The sequence below is a fragment of the Loxodonta africana genome, chromosome 13, assembly GCF_030014295.1.
Source record: "Loxodonta africana isolate mLoxAfr1 chromosome 13, mLoxAfr1.hap2, whole genome shotgun sequence".
Taxonomy (NCBI): domain Eukaryota; kingdom Metazoa; phylum Chordata; class Mammalia; order Proboscidea; family Elephantidae; genus Loxodonta; species Loxodonta africana.
The window spans coordinates 44,316,733-44,329,307 of NC_087354.1; the positions used below are offsets into that span (position 1 = coordinate 44,316,733).

Genomic DNA, 12,575 nt, shown 5'->3' on the forward strand with positions numbered 1-12,575 from the left:
TACAATAAACACAGCATACTCAGTGCTTTTAGTCTGGGCTTGGTTTGTCTTAGTTCCCTTCCTGAGGGCAGGGTGGGGCAGGGCAGGGTCTTGAGTGGATGGGATTGAAAACAAAACAAAAACAACCCACTGTCATGGTGTCAATTCTGACTCATAGCAACCCTATAGGACAGAGTAGAACTGCCCCATAGTCTCTCCAAGACTGTCATCTTTTTGGCAGCAGACTGCAACATCTTTCTCCTCCAGAATGGCTGGTGGGTTTGAACAACCAACCTTTTGGTTAGCAGCCGAGTGCTTTAACCACTGTGCCCCCAGGGCTCCTCAAAGCTTCACCCAACATGAGACTCGAACCCACGACCCTGAGATTAGTCTCATGCTCTACTGACTGAGCTAGCCAGGGTAAAGTATTGCTCTGGCCCAGAGAATGACGCATCCCCTCATTTCTCTGCCCCAAGTACCAATCACTACCCCTACCAATTCAGACGGATTCCAGAAAATGGCTCTGTAAATTTCTTTCGGAGGCCTGCTAGGAGTCCCTGGGTGGTGCAAACATGAAGCACTTGACTACCAACCCAAAGTCTGACAGTTCACACCCACCGTGAGGTGCTTTGGAAGAAAATCCTGGCCATCCGCTTCCAAAAGGTCACAGCCTGAAAATCCTATGGAGCAGTTCTACTCTGATAAAAATGGGGTTGCCCCCCAAATTCTCATAAAAAGACCAGACTTAATGGTCTGACTGAGACCAGAGGAATCCCGGCGGTCATGGTCCCCAAACCTTCTGTTGGCCCAGGACAGAAGCCATTCCCGAAGACAACTCATCAGACATGGAAGGGACTGGACAATGGGTTGGAGAAAGATGCTGACGAAGAGTGAGCTACTTGTATCAGGTGGACACTTGAGACTGTGTTGGCATCTCCTGTCTGGAGGGGAGATGGGAGGGTAGAGAGGGTTAGAAACTGGCAAAATCATCACGAAAGGAGAGGCTGGAAGGAGGGAGCGGGCTGACTCATTAGGGGGAGAGTAAGTGGGAGTATGGAGTAAGGTGTATATAAGTTTATATGTAACAGACTGACTTGATCTGTAAACGTTCACTTAAAAAAAAGCTCAATAAAAATTATTAAAAAAAGGAAAATAAAAAAAAATGGGGTTGCCATGAATCTGACATCACAGCAACTTTTTGAAGGCAATGGGGGAGGGCTGCTGCCCATTCCTTCAGGAATCTTGAGGGGAAGAGATCCTATATCTGCTTCTCTTCTGAGGAGCAGGTGGGAAGCTCTGGACATCCTACCCCCATTTTACCTGAGGAGCCCCTCTTTCATTTATTTTAATATAGGAGATCCTGTTTGACCCCCAAAGCCTGTTCTCAATTCATTCTATCAGTTTCCAGGGGAGTCTTTCTGGACCTAGAGAATTATTTCACAGACGGCATTCCACGGATAAAGCCAGGAGGTGTTCAGGAAGATTTGTGGGCACCTTGGGGAGCTAAGAATGCACAATCAAGAGGAGACCAGATTAACCCAAGGACAGAGATCAGGGAACAAGCACAAAATGGTACTCGCGGTGTCAGCTCCTGAGCACCTTGTATGTGCTGGACTTTGGGCTAGAGATTTAGAATACACTTTCTCCAACCCCTAGGACCTGCAAGGTAAGTAGCACTGCCTGCAGTAGATTGCTTATTATCTCTATCATGCTTTCTGTGTCCCATACACGCGCGTGCGTGCACGCACACACACACACACACACACACACACACACACTTGCGTGCTGGCTCCTGCTCATCTTTCTATCTCAGCTTAAATGTTCCTTCCTTCTAAAGCTTCCCTTAATACTCCATTTAATGTATGCCCACACCCCCCCACCATTATTCATCATTTCAGTACCGTTTTATTTCATGTTGCTTACTCCGCTTGTTAACTTTTTTTCATGACTACATTCTCCACTAGATTTTAAGCTCACTGTGAGTAAACCAAAACTAAACCTGTTGCCATCAAGTCGATTCTGACTCATAGCGACCCTATATGACACAGTAGAACTGTCCCATAGAGTTTCCAAGGGGTGCCTAGTGGATTTCAACTGCCAACTTTTTGGTTAGTGGCTATAGCACTTAACCACTACGCCACCAGGGTTTCCCAATGTGAGTAAGCATCATATTAATCTTTTCCATTGTTCTATCTCCAATGCCCGATGCACGGCAGTAAGCAGTCAAGGTTATTTGCTGAATTAACAATTATTAACATTACTTAGGTTGTTAATCAATAATTACTTCGGTATGTGTTAGTTAATAAACTTTTTATGTTAGGCAGCAGTCCCAACGATTAAAATGAGAAAAATAATAGATAATAGAAAAGAAGTGAAACATGGGATTTTGGTTTAAGATTTCAAGAGATCCTGAGAGCACAGACGGGTTTATTTTAATTGATGGCACTGGGTTTTTGGGGGGTAGTTAAACCTATTCTTGATTATTTTCAGGAAAGGAGGTTTCACAGCCAGTCTTTAACTTGTTCATTCATCGGCATGTTTAAAAAAATATTTATTAATAATTTTACTGTGTTAAACACTGAGGATACAAATATGCATAGTATTCAATCTCTTTTCTTTAGGACCTCAGACACGTATCAAAAGAAATATACCATAGTTTGATAAACATTTTAATAGTCGCAAGTAGAAATTACCTTTAGAACACACTTTGTTTGGTGTGGGAATGACAGAGGGAGGTCACAAGTTCAGAGGGAGAAAGCTCTGGATTAAAGTCACTTAAGCTGGGAACTGAAGCAAGTTAAAAACTCTCCACCCAATTTCCAGGCTGAATCACGCAAATGTCAGGGAAGGGGGAGATTTACCCACTGCAATTATTCTCTGGGTTTCCTTTAAGTAACAATGTAAGCGTAAGCAAAGTCCAAAATAAAGTGAGTAACAACGACGACGACGACAACAATAATGACGACAAAACGGGCAGAGAAACGAGCAGGATCTGCTTGTTTGGTTCAGGAAAACACAACAGTGTATATAAGGTAGATACCAGACATCTGTTGTTGTTGTTGTGTGCTGTTGAGTCTATTCCAACTCACACAGGCCCTGCAGGATAGAGTAGAACTGCCCCATGAAGTTTCCCAGGCTGGTGGCACACTGGGTAAGCCCTTGGCTGCTAACTGAAAAGTCAGCGGTTCGAATCCACCAGCCACTCCATGGGAGAAAGATGTGCCAGTCTGCTTCTGTAAAGATTTATAGAGTTGGAAACCCAATGGGGCAGTTCTACTCTGTCCTACCGGGTGGCTATGAGTCAGAATCAACTTGACAGCAACGGATTTAATCTCTATGGAAGCAAGCACTGCCACATCTTTCTCCCTCGGAGCAGCTGGTGGATTCGAACTTCCCACCTTTTGGTTAGCAGCGGAGCATTTTAACCACTAGAAGAGCAAGACTCCTGACAGAAATTAGGGGCCTGAAAAAAAACAGACTACAACCCCACAGCCACCATTCCCCACATCCCTCCAACCCCACCCACCCCCGTTATGTCATCCTTCCCCAGTCAGGGCAACATATTGGTCCAGAGTTCATCTCCCAACATTTGGAAACAGTTACCTTTAATTTATTGAATAAATAGGAAACTGTCAGCTGATGTGTCTTGACCGAAGCCAAGTGGTGACCCAGCTGGCGTAGGAGGTGTCAAAGTCCAAGTGAGTGTGGGTGGATGGTGCGCTACCCGGGAGACGCCCTTTGTGGAAGGCGATGACCAACCAGGGGATGTGTGGGGGGGTATGTGGGGAAGGGTCGGGGTATGTGGAGCAGAAAGGGGGGGCTGTTTCGCCTCATCAGAAAGTACCACAGGAACATGTACCCTCACACTTTCTTAGGTTCTTCTGTCTTTAGCTCTGAAGGGGCTCAAAACGTTCAGAAAAGACAAGAGAAAAACCAAGATGAGGGAGAAAGGAGCTTGGGGAGGTGCCAAGAGTTCTCCTGAGTGTCACGGCCTTGGGTTCCGGGGATGTGGTACAGGGCTTCATTTCCTCGTTTTATCTGATTCATGTGACATCCCAAGACAAAAATGAGAAAAGTCCACGCTGGCTTCGACACTGATTTTATTTGCTGAAATCCAGCATACTGAGTCACCAAGCACCTTAATTCATTTAAACATTTACTTTAAGCACCTACTCAAACAGCAGGCATTTTGCTAAAGGCGAGGGGCCTGGAATTGTTCCCGGTATCACCGGATGGTTGGGGAGGAGGACGTGAGGGAAACAAATAGTTACAATAAAGTGAGGACAGAAGAACAGAAACAGTGCCCAAGGGGGTCAGCAGAGGCTTAGTGGGAGGCAGTGGCTTTCTGACCAGAGTCCACCAGCTGGACTGAGAGAGAGACAGCACTCCAGGCTGAAAAACCACCATGTGCATCCCTGCGGAGGCAGACAGAAAACCGTGTGCATTCCTAGGGAGGCCAGCAGAGACAGCACCAGCACCGTGTGCATCCCCAGGGAGGCCAGCAGAGAGCGCACTTTGTGCATCCCCAGGGAGGCAGACAGAAAACCGTGTGCATTCCTAGGGAGGCCAACAGAGACAGCACCAGCACCGTGCATCCCCAGGGAGGCAGACACAGCACTGCGTGCATCCCCAGGGAGGCCAGCAGAGAGCGCACTGTGTGCATCCCCAGGGAGGCAGACAGAGCACCGTGTGCACCCCCAGGGAGGCCGGCAGAAAGAGCACTTTGTGCATCCCCAGGGAGGCACCACTGCAGGCCTGCTGGGTCAAGGAGTGACACGTTCCAGCACAGCTCGTACTGGGAGCGCCAGGGAGGCCTGGCAGGAGACAGATGATGAAGGGCCTGGACTCAATGGTCTGGACTTCATTCCATAGGGAATGGGGAGCCACAGATGGATTTTAAGCAAAAGAGAGGCACGTCCTCATTTGCATTTTGGAAAATCAGCCTGTGTTTTGGAAAGACGCAGTGAAGAAAATAATATCAGAAAAGGGGAGAGACTTAAAACGTATGAGTCTCTGTCCATCACATATAAACTGTTTCTGTTCTAACAGTTCAGCCTAAAAGGCCAATATTAATTATTAACCTGTATGCAGCACTTGGAGTCCCTGGGTGGTACAAACGATTAATGCCTAATCGAAAGGCTGGAGGTTCCAGTCTATCCAGAAGTGCCTTGGAAGAAAGGCGTGGCAGTCTACTTCTGGAAAACCAGCCACTGAGAAAGCTATGGAGCACAGTTCTACTCTGACACACATGGGGCCATCATGAGTTGGAAGTGACTCAACGGCAACTGTTATTTATTTATTTTTTTAATGCAGCACCAGTGGCTAGGCGCTTGGCTGCTAACCAAAAGGTCGGCGGTTTGAACCCACCAGTGGCTGTGTGGGAGAAAGACATTGCAGTCGGCTTCTGTAAAGATTTTACAGCCTTAGAAACCCTATGGGGCAGTTCTACTCTGTCCTACAGGGTTACCATGAGTCGGAATCGACTTGATGGCAATGCGTAGTGTGTACCAGGCTCATGTGCTAATTTAATCTTCACAAAAATTCCCTGTTCAATTCCTCCTTGATTGGGTTATTGTAAAGATAAATTAATTAATAACAATTTCGTATGTAAACCACATAGCACCGTGTCTGGTACATGGTAAACTCTCAGAAATCTCTCCTTACTAGTGTAGTGAAAAATACTACAAGTCTGCTTAATTTAAAACAAAGAGTTTTATTACGGTGGGAAAAAAAAAGCATTTTATGAAACGGGAAACACATTGCTGGGAGAAATCCAACAACGTGCTCCAGCTAGCTGCAGTGTAACAGGTTTAAAAAGGCAAAAACTGCAAACAGGGAGGAGGGGCAGCTGGAACATCTGATTGGCCAACACTGACAAAGTTGCAGGTGGCAAAGTCTGGGCTGACCACTCTTGCAGGAGCTGACCTCCTTCGCAAAGAGGGGGGCTCCAGGTGACAGGACATGTCTGACCGTGAATTTCCTGGAACATTTTAAAATGCAGTTACTCCTAAATACAGAGTATTAAAAAAAGGGGTCAGAAAAATATTTCTTTAAGGGAGTCTTAAGGGTATGGCTTAGCCACTAAAGTCACGTGTTTAACACTCTAACATCTGTACAAAGCTGAATAATCTCTTCTTAACATTGACCATTTCAAACCACAAATTTGAAATAAGCAGGGCAGGGTAAGCAAAACTGTATTTTTCTGTAGAACTGCTTGTGTCTAGGTCAAAATACATGGAAATTTTACAGAAGTGACAGACTGCATGATATGACAGAAGCTATAAATGCAAAATGACAAGAAGGGATTTGGCCTAGACCTTAGCCAGAAGTTCTAGCCACGTCAAGGGCCTTAGTTTTTGGAATGGTCTTCCTCACTAGCTTGCATCTGCTCTAACAACTTCCTCCTTTGAGTTTTTGAAGCAGCCTACTTTTTGTGAGGTGTTTACTCAAGGACTTGACCATCAAAGACTTTGCGGGGTGGGGAGGTGTTGGAGGTGATTCAGGATCAGTCAAGCCTGGCAGCCTGAGGTTTCAAAAGACTGACCTCCAGGGAGTTAAGGCTGTTTTCTTCTAGTGCTTTACCAGGGTGACCCTGTTCTTTCAAATGCCTGCTATACCTTCATGGTGAAGTTTCATCCGTTTTTATTAAGTTGTGGGCAAAAATAACACATACACATCAAACTATGAAAATTCAAGACAGAAGTGTCGGAGTTTAAAGCCAAGACCAAGTTAAAATCCCAGCAGTTAATGATAGAAATTATTACTGTGTTCTCTGTTAATTAGACAGAAGTGCTGTTTCATTCTCTTAAATGACAATAATGACTGGGCAGGGATGGAAGCGTCTCAGGTGCCTCTCTGAAGGCTGGCCAGACATTCCTATTTGATGTCTAGTGGGAAGGGCCTGGGACGAGGAAGGCAGAATCTCTGTGGGCTTCAGATACATCCTCTTGCTTTAGTAAAGACAGAACCAGAGATTTACTTGCCGTTTCCCTTAAAGGCCTATCTATGTGCTATCTTTAGCCTAAAGCCAGCATTTGAGTTCCTTCAGTCCCCTTCAAGAAAAAGAGTATCACCCAGCACTGAGGGGCAGAAGAGAGGCCCCCGTTTTCTCCACCTCTCCCCACCCTTCACCAAGCCATACCTTACCAGTTGTCCTCGAGTCGACACCGACTCAAGGTGAACCCATGTGTGTCAGAGTAGAACTGTGCTCCATAGGGTTTTCCAGGCCTTTCTTCTGAGGCACCTCTGGGGGGACTCAAACCTCCAACCTTTCAGTTAGCAGCTGTGTGATTAACCGTTTACACTACCCAGGGACTCCAAGCCATGACTAGGGTGTCTACATTCTTTCTGCCCTCCTTCCAACCTTTGAATCTAAAAGGCAGAGGAACCTCAGCAACAGGCTAGCCAAGGGGCGCTCTACTCTTGGAGCTAGAACACAGCATTCAGTTCCTTGGGTGGGCCTGGGGCCTTTATTTGGCTTGGTGTGGGGAGGGCGCCTCCTCCCGTAGCTGCTCTTTTGTAGGCTTACTTCATATTCTTCTTTAGCACTTGTCACCTTTCATAAGCTTTTGTTGCAGGGCTGCGTTTTTGTTTCAATTTTATGTGGCCAGAAGAGGCTTTCCGGAGCGATTTCAGATGCAGACACACAGGTCACAGAGAGAGCTGTCTGCAAAAGTGATGGCTCTCTCAGCCACACGGTGGGGAGGTGGAGATAGCAGTTTGAATTCTGAGCTTCCAATCAAAATATGCAGAAAGGGACCCTTTACTCTTTGAAAATCGCAAAGTAAACAGAATTTCAGCAAGCGTACTTCTGATTATTTAAACTGAAGTTCTTTTTTTTTTTTTTCTAAAGAGGACAGGCTATTCTGTGGTTCCAACAACTTCAATGAGGACATTTCAGACAAATACACAGAAAACAAATACAAAGTCATGTCAAAGTAGCTCTTGTAACATCTAATTCCTATTAATACACTCCTATCCTGGGGAGTGTCTGTCCCAGCCTTTTGGCAATTATCATCTGAGAACTGTGTTGCCCTGCATTCTGAACGCTTTTCATCAGCTACTAAGAATCCATACCCACGTCCTCCTACGTGTTTGTTTCTCTTTCACACCATCAGCGCACAGACAGGGAACGCATCACTGAGAAAACACACTCCCCCCCGTGGAGAGGGCACATTTCATTTTCCTTCCAAGCCATATCAGCACTCTGTATTTTCATTTCTGCTGCTTTGTGAACTATATTGCCATCAAGCTGTCCCTTAACACCTTGCTGCTCCAATTATGATCCACAAACCAGCTGCATCACCATCACCTGAGAGCTTGTTAGAAGTGCAGACTCTCAGGCCCCACCTCCCCACACCCTTTTTGCTGTCGAGTGGATTCCAACTCATAGCGACTCTATAGGACAAAGCAGAGCTGCCCCACAGGGTTTCCACGGCTGTAATCTTTACAGAAGCAGACCACCACATCTCTCTCCCAAGGAGCAGCTGGAGGGTTCAAAATGCCGACCTTCTGGTTAGCAGCCAAGTGTTTAACCACTGTGCTACCAGGGCTCCTTGGCCCCACCCTGGACCTCCCGAATGAGACTCTGCAATTTACAAGATCGCCCAGGTGATTCACAGTATAGTGTGAGAACACTGCTTCGAAAGATAATGTGAATTTCCCAAATCTATAATCCACCAAAACAAAACAAATATTTTTGCAGAGAAAGCTAAAATAAATAGGACATGCATTTAGTAACAATAATAAATGCCAGGACGCTTAGGTGACCGCCAGGCCCGGTCATAAGACCTGTAAGTATATTAGCTCATGATTCCTCACTACAACCCAGGACATGGGTACCATCCTCCTCGTTTTGAATAGTGTTGGACAAAAGCAGAGAGAACTTAAATAACTTGTCCAATGTCACATGGTTAGTAAGTGGAAGAGGCAGGATTTGAACCTAGGCAGTCTGACTTCAGAGGGCATGTTTTTACCCATTACACTACACCACCTCCCAGCAGTATTCACGAAATAAAAGTTGATTCGGGACCACAAAGAAAAAGCTGGGTTACTATAGGGTCCTCCATTTAGGCTTGGTAACATTTAAAAGCAGAGACCATTTGCACTGGAGACCACACTGTTCTAACTGAACTCCCTTGGGTACTACTGAGAACACTGAGACTCAGAGAGAGGGGGTGTGAAACCCCATGGTTTTCCCAAAAGGAAGAGGTCTCTGGCCCCCAGTGCACTTCGGATCCCACCCCTGCCTCTTCTCTGAAGCACCCTAATTCTTCCACGGCTTTGCTCTTCCAAAACACCTCACACACATCAGATATCAGATGACAGCTTCTTCCGTTCTTCACTTTGATTCGAATTCTGAGCATATCCATCCTGTTGTGATAAATTATTATCTACCCTATTTAAAACCTCATTTAAAAAAAAAGCAGGGGAGGGAAGGGAGGCACTTGTAAATCACACTTCAACAGCCCTAATGCTACACACTAGCAATTTACATTCAAAGTATAACAGGAACTTTCAGATCTTATAGCCAAAGAGCTCTTCTTTGATGAGAATCAGTCCTGAGATCTATTAAGTCTTAATTAAGATAGGATCTTAGTCTGGGCTCCAAAGAGTCATTTACCTGCTAAAGTCTGAGCTCCACTAATGTATTTATAGATGAAAGGAGGGTGGAAGTCAAAACCCAAATTTTCTGTGACTATGGAATTTGTGCCATCTCATCTAAGACGCCAATTTTTAACTAAATGGTCCTTTCTGTCAAAGTTTAGCATCCCGCAAGGATCTCTCAAGCCCAGAATGTTTGCAGAATACAGGGCGGGAGTTCTTGGAACAGACTTCAGACGCCTAAGGAGGCTGAAAACTCTTCCTGTTTAAAGCACGACTTCTGCCATAAAAGGCACTCAACAACTTTCATTTGGAAGCCTGCCCCATCTGGTGGGAGGCAAGATAAACTACACCATCCCCTTAAATGCCACCTTCACAACAGCCATTTCTTGCCTGAACCAGCAATGCCCTTTTCATAACCTCCACTTAAGACAGCAGTGGGGTTTTTTTTTTTTGGGTTAAGAGGTAAATAAGGAACTCCGGATTAAACTAAGAAAGATCACAGTGTCCATTTTGAAACACATGGTGTAAACATAAATCACTTAATATTTGAAATGTCCTAGGGAGACGTGGCTACTCCCAAAGATAAAAAAACACAGTCAGGTCTGACCACGCTGTCGTCTTAGACCACTCCTCCCAGGGGCCGCCCGAGGGTTAGAGAGAGATAGCAGCCCATCCCTTGGCAAACAATGCAGTCTACAGTCACAGATCAAACACCTCAAGAATTCCCTCCAGATACCCCAGTCCAAGTGAGGCAGACAGCCTCAGAGCCCTACCCTTCTAAGAGACACCTGTTCTGGCTTATCCTCCTACATGGAGCAGAAGCTACACGTTCTTCTAAAATTGGCCTTGACACAATAACCACAGAACGGGCCATAGATGGCCTTAACCAGTGTTAGCAGGTTTTCAATGCCACCTTGGGATTTTAAGTGACCTATTAGCTCATTAAGTGAAAAATACATGTAAGAGTCCTGCCTCTGGATGAAGACTTAACATGCTAATGAAGGAAAATCGACCTCTTCCTCTACCCTGGAGAATCGGAGAATCAAATCCTTGTCTAGAGAAAATGCATAGTCACCCCCAAGCTCTGAGAGCCTGTGTGAGGGTCAACTCTGAATATTCATGATGAATTTTCATTTTCTTGCCTGTTCTCTGTAAAAGCCCACCTTCCCAAGCTGCCTGCAGCAGTCTTGCAGGCAGCATCCCCGATTGCTCCTTTCCATACCCAGCGAAGTAAAGGCATCTTCCTGATCTCCCACCTCGGCCTCTTGTTTATTGGATGTAACAAGTCACGGCGAGCAGAACCTGGAGTTTCCACCTGGCAATACAAGGGCACTTACCGTGCACTGCCCAGACACACAGATGGCCGTGCCGTTCAGGTCACAGGGAGTGCCATCAATGACCTTCTCAGCCTGCCGTACATAGAAGCGGTAGCCCATTGCCTGGCAGTTCAACTCACACTTCCGATTGCCCTTTACTAGGGGGAAAAACAAACAAACAAAAGATGAGGTATAAGAGATATTGCCTCTTAGCTACAGAATCACCCAGCAGACTTTTCTATATGCTTTTATTGAGATGAAATTCATATAACAGAATTAACTATTTTTTAAAATGTGTGTTCCTCTTTTTTTATTGTGGTAAATATATAACAAAACATTTGCCATTTTAACATCTTTTTTACATGTACAATTCAGTGACATTAATTGCACTCATCATGTTGTTCAACCATCACCATTATCCGCTTCGAAATAACAGAATCTCAGTGCCTCCAATATTATGAGTGAGAAAATTTGCAGGCACGGATATATTTCCATATCCAAAAGAGATATATGGGCCAAGTACACACTGATTTTTTAAAAATGTTTTTGGAGGCAAGACTAATGCTTTGTTCAGCCATAGACAGTATGTTCCGGGGTCATGACTTTGTCTGAAAATCTGATTACTGTATTGGATGATACTGACTTTTTCCTACACAACACAATACATCATATTTTCCCCAGTGTGGCTGCCTGAATGCCATAGCAATGAACTTCCTCCTATTCCAAAGCCATAGAAAACTGCTAACAGGAAATAATATGGAGCCTCTGGGACCACATAGTTCAGGGAAGACAGAATAGTCTATGTACTCCAGCTGTATCTTCCAAGTCAAGAGACCTGGTTTCTTGCCCTGGCTGTCCAAAAGATATAAGACGTGATCTTGGAAAAAGCAATGAATGCCAAAGGTTGAAGCACCTTTGGGAGTTACCTAAAACCAAATCATCATTTTACTGATAAAAAAGCAACAGGCCTACGGAAGGAAGTGACAAGTTAGTGGCAAAGTAGTCTAAAACTTGCTTTCTCATTTCATCTCTCAAGACCTCACTCTCTTCCAAGATCTGAGCTATCTGAAGTAATAGGAACTATGCAGGTATATTGTATTTTAAGTAATACAAGTGTCTGTGAAAGGCAGCCTCACCTGGGGTAAGAGTTTTGGGTTTTCACTTCTCTGGGCTTCCTCCAGCTATTCCTAGCCCTTGGGATACTACCTTTGGTGGTTGAAATTCTATTTCTCAATATTTGCAACCCAAACTACAGAAGAATATTCTCAGAACAAACATACACACCTGAACATGAGACAATTATGGCAGAATCTCCAAATCGCTGAAAATAACCCAGAGGAATGGCCTCAAGTCTGGGCTTCTCCCACCAGTGGCCTAAACCAGTCCCCCAATCTGGCCCTCTGCTTATATGGCTTAGGTGGTATTCCTACCTTTTCAGATTTGCAACAAGGAAAAAGGGGAATCCTAGGAGATAGCAGGAACCTGAGGATAACTGAATCCCTAACAAAATTCCCTAGAATCCTGTTAGTGATACTTAAGTTATTGCTTCTTGCAAAATTACACGAGGACTTCTCTAGAACCTGCATATACTCCCCATCCATAAAATTCTACATAAAAATACATTTGAAGGGCTTCAGGTTAAGGTTTTCATGACTAATCATTGTCTTTCTCTTT

At 44.9% G+C, this 12,575-nt stretch overlaps 1 protein-coding gene across 1 annotated transcript in view; it reads right to left on the minus strand.

Annotated features, from left to right (window-relative positions):
• THSD4 (thrombospondin type 1 domain containing 4) overlaps window positions 1-12,575 on the minus strand; it is a 688,190-nt gene that overhangs the window by 375,731 nt on the left and 299,884 nt on the right. The window contains exon 7 of the mRNA XM_023552873.2: window positions 10,923-11,059. Coding sequence (XP_023408641.2) covers window positions 10,923-11,059 — 137 coding nt within the window. The remainder of the gene's footprint in view (window positions 1-10,922; window positions 11,060-12,575) is intronic.